This window comes from Acyrthosiphon pisum, chromosome A1, assembly GCF_005508785.2.
Source record: "Acyrthosiphon pisum isolate AL4f chromosome A1, pea_aphid_22Mar2018_4r6ur, whole genome shotgun sequence".
Taxonomy (NCBI): Eukaryota; Metazoa; Arthropoda; class Insecta; order Hemiptera; family Aphididae; genus Acyrthosiphon; species Acyrthosiphon pisum.
This window is the reverse complement of record NC_042494.1, coordinates 109,967,055-109,976,333: the sequence shown is the minus strand read 5'-3', so window position 1 is coordinate 109,976,333 and position 9,279 is coordinate 109,967,055. Positions and strand designations below refer to the sequence as shown.

At 30.1% G+C, this 9,279-nt stretch overlaps 1 protein-coding gene across 1 annotated transcript; it reads left to right on the top strand.

Annotated features, from left to right (window-relative positions):
- The first annotated feature begins 2,456 nt into the window (after positions 1 to 2,456).
- On the top strand, positions 2,457 to 6,051 carry LOC100168258 (protein GPR107). Its single transcript, XM_001946051.5, has 13 exons — positions 2,457 to 2,832; positions 2,939 to 3,049; positions 3,178 to 3,329; positions 3,485 to 3,576; positions 3,862 to 3,935; positions 3,992 to 4,096; positions 4,176 to 4,312; positions 4,382 to 4,531; positions 4,600 to 4,717; positions 4,779 to 4,909; positions 4,973 to 5,114; positions 5,218 to 5,375; positions 5,467 to 6,051. The coding sequence occupies exons 1-13, from the start codon at positions 2,734 to 2,736 to the stop codon at positions 5,570 to 5,572; spliced, it is 1,575 nt and encodes a 524-aa protein (XP_001946086.1). The 5' UTR covers positions 2,457 to 2,733; the 3' UTR covers positions 5,573 to 6,051.
- The last annotated feature ends 3,228 nt before the right edge of the window (positions 6,052 to 9,279 follow it).

Below are 9,279 nucleotides of genomic sequence, written 5' to 3'. Positions count from 1 at the left end.
TGGACCAGTCCGGCCCTGCATATTATCTTACTAGGTATATAGTTTAAGGATTATTAAGAGAATATTTTTGGATTATTTTTAGAGCATATTAGAATCATATTTTAAATTGATAATCCATTATTTACTTAAAATTCACTTGTAGCATTATTGTAATATAATTTATATTACAAACATGAATAACATTTTTCTTTGTTAGGTATTTAATTTAAATACTGTAATTTTTCATAATTGTAACGGCAACGACCATACCACGTTGAATACACCAGTTCTCGTCCGAACATTGAAGTTAAGCAACGTAGTTAGTACTTGGATGGGGGTGACCGCTTGGGAACACTGCGTGCCGTTGGCATTTTTTTGCTCTATAATAAACATACTAGTGAAAACTATCGATTTAAGTTCAATGTTCATACAAAATGATTCGAACTTGGATGAGTGCCATTCCACTCCTTCACCCTTGTGTTGGTAGTATAAATAATGTCCATTCAACTAATTCGTTTACAATTCACGTCTTTCTTAATTTTATTTTGGTTAGTTCGACGAAGCATTCCAGCCAAATATAACGCACCTTTACGAGTCAATAGTCATTATTTTATATTTTTGGTATTCGTTAAAAACGTTTTGTTATTTGATTAATTTAGTATTTTTTTGATATTCGGTCTTATGGGGTTAAAGTTTTAGCAGTTTAGGGCCAATATTTTCATAATAGTCGGCCAAAATGGTCCGAGAACGGGAAAATAAAGTTTTGGTTTTTTACTGTCACACACATTCACATTTTGTAAAGCGTATTTCTTATTATCAATAGTAGAGTGGTGTGCACTGTGCATTTTTATCTAAATAATTATTTAAATAAACATGTATTCGAATATTTTTTTATAATTTATTATTAGAAGAAAAAATTATCTCAAAATCATTTTTTTTTTTAATAAAAATGTATTTGAATATTGTCATACTCTGATAAATATATAGTACTGCCTATATTAATAGTTTCTTCATCTCTAAAGTGACCTTAGAGTGCCTTACTTGCTTTGTTTACATTTTACTTGCTTTTTAAGTTTTAACTAGTTTCAACACTAAAATATAAAAACTCCACGGCTATGGATACTATCTTTGATCGTGATTCAATCTGATATTTATAATAACAGAGTAAAATATTGTATTCTTCTTAACGTACAATTTGTTTCCCTATGACTTCATGTTTCATAAACATGAATTGATAATTATTAATTAAGCCTAGGTAAGAATTTTATTGTACTATAAGTTTTAACATAAATACTGGACTTTATAGTATCTCCGATCTCGCGTAAGTGCGTAATCATCATTCATCGTGATTGGTGGTAACGAACTCGGTTATCCTCATGGTTTAAGATAGTATTATCTTAAACCGTGGTTATGCTTCATATGATAACGTGGATAACGTTAATAAGTTTTGCATTATTTTACACTATAATAAATTATAAATGAACCACAGAACAATATTATATTAAAATTATTATGGATATATTATGATCAGACAGAGTGTCAGACGTCAGTGTGAATCAGTAACTAAAATTGTGTGTAGTACAACACACTTTGTGTAATACAAAATTAAAAAGTGTGTAATTACCTGTAATAACTATAGTAACTTTTTTCACAGTTTTTTTCTTCATTAATTGAAAAATGATTTGATGTTATATTGGGAAATAGATAGATAGAAATTTAAAATATTTTTAAAGCCGTTTTTACAAAGTTTTACTTACAATATTAGTTTAAAAATATTTAAAATATTATAAAATAAAAATATTTCGAATGATCGATACGTTAAATAATACAAATAATTATCAAACAATAGTTAATGAATGTAGGTACCTACATTGTTATATTCTGTGGTACCTATTATTTTAAAAGAACTGTTAACATAGATATGTTATTTCAAACTGTGATATAAAACAAAATAATATTATTGTTAGCCACTAATAATTGAAAATTATTTAAGTATTATATATTAATTTTTTTAATGATAAGTATTTCTAAACCTAGTGTATATTTGTAATTAAACATTGATAATTTTGTGATTACACTAATTACCTTTAAAATATTTGATCAAACAATATCATATATTATTATATCGTATTTTTATTCTCCAATTCACTGTCTATATATTATAATTCAGTGCATTTACTGTAAAATTATTTTGTATAATTATTAATAATCTTACCAATATACCGACATAAATCGTTTTATTGTGATGCAAATTTCCCCACGGTAACTTCAATAGTTTAATATAAGTGTGTAGTACGAAAACATTTTTATTTTAATATTGTCGAATAGGTGGAAAACTGGAATACAATATTTATAATATAATACAATGGACTTTCCTTATCATGAAAAATAACCTCTTATCATCGACCACGGTTACGATTACCAATATTAACGTTGTTACATCTTCTATGGTAATAATAATAATAATGAGTAATATTATCGATGTGTCTTTCGTAAATATCTATTACTAATTAGTGATTTGTTATTGTAGTTAAATTTCAATTATTCGGAACGCGGACAGTGGGACACAGCCGTAACACACCGCAGGCTGTCCTCGATCGTCTCGTCGTTTTTGTTCGTCACTGTGATTTTGCTAAACTCCGTTGCCTCTCCTTCGCGTACGCGCCCTCGCTTCGCCATGTTCTGACACCGGAGAAAACTTCGATTTTCCTCCAAAAATCTCAAGCATTCCATATTCCAATACCGCGACCGACCATGTCTCCGGTCCGGCCGCCGACGGTGTTCGTCCTGTTCGCGCTGTTGGCTGTTCTCGGTGTTCAAGTGGCAGCCAGGATACACACGTTGCCGATACACGTAAGTTACCTAAACATTTTGTTTTGGCTGAATCTTCTGTACGATGATCCTAATAATTGTAATAAATGTTGGCATTGTTGCTGTTGCCATCATTGCATCCGGGTAGAACGACGATCGGCGGTTTATAGCCTTGACCACTTTTGGATTTTTTCGTGGCGGCCTATTGGAAGTGGAAATAGTAGACTTTTACCTGCCTCCCGACAGCCTAAATGAAACAGTGAGTAAACACATACGATAATTAAAAATTATGATGTGGACCCGCCACACTAGCTCCGTGTATACTCATTGTTGTGTCGTACAAAGTTCTATTGTAATATCATAATGTTGTTTGTTTTCTTGTTTCAGCATGGCTTGCTGCTTGAAAAGTCCTTATTTGACGAAGGGAATCCTTATATTGATTCTCAACAAGAAATCTGCCCAATTGAATCTCCTAATCTATTTGATATACGAAAGAATTCTAACCTGGCAGTTTTCAAGTTTAATTTCCCAAAAAAAGTGTAAGATTTTCTTTTTAAAAATTTTAACTTATAAGCCATAAACAACTGTATGTTTGAAAGTTATATATTTTTAATTAAATTTATTACCTATAAATATTTAGTTGAATTCATAATATTTAATATTGTATTAGTAATATCAAAATATTTGTTTCTAGTGTCACAATTAATTGTTCAGATTCCATGGAGCCATTTTATTTATTCGAAAACATGGACGATTTCAGAAAGAACCTGAATGATATTGAAGATGGTATGTACTTTGAATAATAATAATAATAATATTAGGTAAATCTCTTCTGTCCTGGTTTGGATCATTCATTGCAAACCGAGGTATCCCTTCCTTCAAATGTGTAATCTGGTGTACCTCATTGTGGTCATTTTCTTTATTTATTAATAGCGCTGACCAGGTTTTGCGTGATTCTCAAATGTTAACGTTTGCTGATGATATGAAAGTATTCCTGTATATTAACTCAATGAATAATTTTAAAAATTAAAAATAGAATTATAACATAATATTAAGTTTGGACCTTTTCAGATACTAAAACAAGTCCCGTTAACAAAACTTTACCAATTTCAAATGGTACTCAACCAGACAGTTTTAATATAAAAGTAAGAATATATCATGCAGTTAAAAATTTTAAATTATATTTTATTTTTGATGAAAGTTTGTTGTTTATGTGAAAACGAGATCAAATGAAGGATTATATAATTTATACTACCACAACTGTCCGAATTATGCCACGATACCAAAGTCTAAACAAAGTTTTACGGTACCTAAATTTGATAATTATATTAATTGAAAAAATCGTTTATGTACAAATTGTAAATTGATATCACGGTTTTTCACAGGTCACTATAAGTGAGATCAATGCCGATGGGAATTATTTATCAGCTGGTGACATGCCATTGCCATCTTTGTATTTTTCTATGTCTATTATATATTTTTTCACCGGTGTGTTGTGGGTTTATTTCTTATACAGAAGCACGTAAGTCAAATGCATCTCTAATCAACTGCAACAATACACTATATTGTAATATAAAATATTCTGTTATAGCTATCCTGTTTACAAAATACACTATCTGATGGCTTTATTAGTGTTTCTAAAAGCAGCGACTTTATTTTTCCATGGTTTGAATTTCCATTTCATTCAAGTCAAAGGACAGCATATTGCCACATGGGCTTTTGTCTACTATGCGATTCATTTGTACTTAGTTTTCACACACAATTGAGCTTATTTTGCTTTGTTTTATTATTTATGTTTTTCTGTTTTAGATTGAAAGGATCAGTTTTATTCATAACAATTGTTCTAATTGGTACTGGTATGACTTTTGTCAAACATGTTTTGTCGGATAAAGACAAGAACATTTTTATGATTGTTATACCCTTGCAGGTTTGACATTTTTTTTCTGTACAATTTAATGCTTTTATTTTAAACATACTAATGTCTATAGGTATTAGCTAACGTAGCCTATGCTATTATTCAAGAATCTGAAGAAGGTGATATGCAGCACAATGCTTGGTTGGATTTGTTTTTACTTGTTGATTTCATGTGTTGCGCTGCTATTTTGTTTCCCATTCTTTGGTAATGATAATCAATAAAAAAATGTATCAAACATATCACATAAAAATTAATTTTACTTGATAGGTCTATACGACATCTTCAAGAAGCATCTCAGACGGATGGTAAAGCAGCAATAAATTTACGCAAACTAAAGTTATTTCAACAGTTTTATGTTATGTTAGTTTCTTATATTTATTTCACACGCATATTGATATACATGCTTAGAGTGAGTATTATGATATTTATTTGTACCTTATGAGTTATGAGTCTTATTTGTGAATTACTGTATGAAAAACAACAGTTTATTACAAAATTTCAATATTTTACAGATGACAGTACCATTTCATTTGTTATGGCTTAATGAATTCTCTAGAGAAACTGCAACGTTTATTTTCTTTGCAATGACTGGTTATAAATTCCGACCAACAATTGCAAATCCTTATTTCCAAGTGGCATCAGATGTTGATGATGATGACACAGACATTGTGTAAGCACAAATAATACAGTGATCATTCCATTTCCCATACAACCTTTGTAAACATATTTAAATGTTGATTTTTGTTTTCTTATTGTTGCAGAATTAGTCATTTTGGATCTGGCGTTAGCAACCGTTCTAGAAAGAAAGCAAACAATGGTGGGGAAACTGCTGAGGACGAAATCATGTTAGTAGAGTCATCGTCGTGATATAATAGATATTATGTTTCTATGATACCAAGACTGATCCAATTGATCCATGAACCTTTGCCGTGTCTTCTAGTCTTTCTTTTAAGAGTAGACAAAACTGTTCCATTTGTACAAATTTGTACCAAACTATCGCACAACATTTTACTATTTGTTTATTTATGTAATAAATATAAGTCAATCACTTTGTTACAATATTGTTTATAGTATGAAGTTTGATTGAATTTTTTTTTGTAATTTTTTAGATTTAAGTCCATGTTCCTTAGGCGTTGTTGCTATGTATTATATTTTTTATTATGAATACTAACATTGGTGAAATATCAACAATTAATGCAATATTAAAGAAAAATATAGGAACATTATTTTATTGTATGAAATAGTACTAATGTTATATTATTATTAATATGGTGCTTAATCGAATTTAACTAAAACAATAAAATATCTGGTTGTTAATAAGACGAATACACTAACATTAGATTTTATGAGTATAGATTATTTAAAACCTTTCTATTTGATGTATTTGTGTGCACATTTAAAATAGGTTTAGTTAAACACATATTCAACTATTATTCTGGTTTTCTGGTATTCTGTTATTCTTGATTACCTAACCGAGAAAAGAATACTTCTCTTTGCTATCTTAGTGACTTATTAAAAAAAAGATTTTTGTACCTAATATAAAAACAAAACTATACTGGTTTACCGAATTTAAAAATGTTTAATAGGTGCATTCTTTAGATACAGATGTAAATATAATATTAATATTTTGATACATACACCGACTACAGAGTCCTACATAAAAAGCAATAATATTTGATAATATAATTACAATGACTGGGTGTATTTACTTGTCACATATATGCACAATGCATATAACATTTTTTCATTTACATTTTGCCTTAACAATTTAATTATTAATAAGAGTTTGCATTTTTGTATAAGGAATTTAAAGGGGAGGAGACCCAGAGTTCAGAACTTGCACAGTCATGCCAATTATGCCTTATACCTAATGATTAATTATTAATATTTTTGTGTCAATAGTCATTACACAATAGGCAAAATAGTTAATAATCGTATACTCGCATATATATAAAATAAATATACATGTTCTTAATACATGTATAGCTACTATACAATAAATGTCTTCGTCTTAAATGCTTAAAAGAGTTTATGGCCTATGATGAGAGACTATTTTTAAAGGCTATAGCGTCGATTAAAAATTATATTATTGCCTATATTTGTTATGAAAGTTAATTGTTTTACATTTTTTGGTAATTTTTATTATTTAAAAACAAAGTATTTAAGAACATTTTTTTATTATTGCCTTTTTAATTGGAACTACTGAACTTATCCACCCGTTATAATGTTATATTATAATGTTTTTAATCGGATTTTTATGATAAATAGAAACAAAAGGTCTTGTTTATCATTGGATAATTTTATTGTTATCAATTGTGTATTTTGTAATTTATATAGGCACTATTTTGTTCTTTAATGTATTCCGCTGTTTTGATTTTATCGAATCGTAAAAAATAAACTTTCATAACTGTATGTTGTCAAAAATTTTGATTTTTGAGTCATTTTTTTCCAACTAGGTACCAAAATTATTTTTACAGTTTGTACCCAACTCATCTAACTTTCACAATTTTATAATTAGCAGTGACGGTTTTGGGGGTGAGGCAAGTGAGGCGCCGCCTCACTTGTAATTTTTAGGAAAATAAAAAATATTTGTTTCTTTAAATTTTGTATTATTTTGAATTTTGAATTTTAATTTATATAATTCAGACATTAAATGATTTAGAATTTAAGTTTAATAAACAGCAATATTGAATATTATTTTTTTGTATTTTTTTTTTCTTTATCAGGCGCATAGTATAACCACAGAATAATTATTCTGTGGTATAACCGTGCCTTCGATAATTCAGCGCGGCTGCAGCTGTAAGCGTGATAGATGTGATAAGAAAGTATGATGAATATGATTGTGATTGACCAGCATGTTTCTAACCTGCTGGAACCGCTGTTTGGTTCGCTAGGTTGTGATCATTATGATGAATTAAAAAACGTCATCTTCCTATCACAAGCAGCGTAGTTTTGCGCTGAATTAAAAAATGACAATTTATAGTTGCTGACGAAGCGTTGCACCAGCGCTGAATTATCGAAGGCACGGCAACAGTAATAATAATAATGATATAAGTTGTATAGCATAAAATAAACAAATAAATAAATAAAATTAACTTTTAAATAAACATTACACAATATTAATAAATAAGGTAAAATAGATTAATGGTTAATACGTTAATGGTGGATTTATATTATTTCTGCCCAGATGCGGACTACGTTAATTCCTTGGCTTGTGCCTTTGTGAATGTCTTCTGGGGAGCAAGCTGTGGATGTGATAATGTGTTGCATTGTCTGTACTTCTCCACATATGCACAAGGTGTCTGTGCTATCTAGCAGTCCCCATTTTATTAGATTGTCTTTTGTTCGTCCAATTCCTGTCCTAAGTCTGTTTAGTGTTCGCCAAACCGAGTAAACCGACCATGTTTCATTATGACCAGATGGGAGCGACTCGTTCGGCACCCAGCTGGAGGTACTGCTTATCTCATTTCTCCATCTGGTCGTTCTTTCTACTTCAGGATGTGTTGACGAGATGGCTTTTGTATGGTTCATGAAACTCTTCCTGGATTTAAGGCGAGGGAGTTGTGGAGTTATACCGTACATAGGGTGTCGTGGATCTGCTGTTGTTTTCGTTCTTTCCCAGTCTGCTTGCGTGGATCTTCTTATTGGTGGAGAGGTTACCTAATTATTAATTAGTAACTATATATTATTTGAAAAAAAATTAAAATATGAAATTGTCATTTTCAAGCAGACTTAATAGTTGTAACGACTTGAGTGTACCTACGACTTACCAATTAGTAGGTACTTGCAACTATAGTATCAAGTATCTGCAAAAAGTATGAATTACTTGTAACGAGTACCTACCAAGTACTTGCAAATCGTACCTACTAAGTACTTAGGAAAAATGAAAAACAAATTCAATGACAATTACGCTAAAAATTTCAGATTTTTATTTTGTTATTATTATTGCACGAGCCAGGCACGGAAAATAACAGGCTATGATGACCGGTCACCAGAATACTTCGCACACACTGTACACACCGACCAACCAGTGTTATACGCGTATATAAATATATATTAGCAATTCGGTAGAAGTGGACGGGTTCGCTGAGCAAGGCTATCGAATGATAATAGTGTGTGGTGGGTGTGTAAATATGTGTGTGTATCTGTTCTTAATAATAATTAATAATGACAGAAAGGTAATATAAAAAATGGTAACTAATTACTAAGTTATAATAGTAATTAAATTGCTTTATTACTGTTAAGACGATAATAGACATATATTAACACGTTGACCGCCACCGGCCGCCGGCGGTCAAAGGATTATGCATTTATGCATCATCTGTACGCCAAGTATATTTTTCAGTGTCATTTCAAATTTGTATATTATACTATGTATTTGAAAAAAAGTTTAAAAATATAAAAAAAATATAAAAAAAATATAAAAAATACATTTATTACATCAAAAAATTTGTAATGATTCCCTCTACGCCACGGCACTTTTTTGGGTGCATTATTGTAGCGCCATGAAAAAGTTAATAGTATAAAATCATATTCATTTATGGCCGCCGGCGGTCATGTGGCGTAGTAGTATG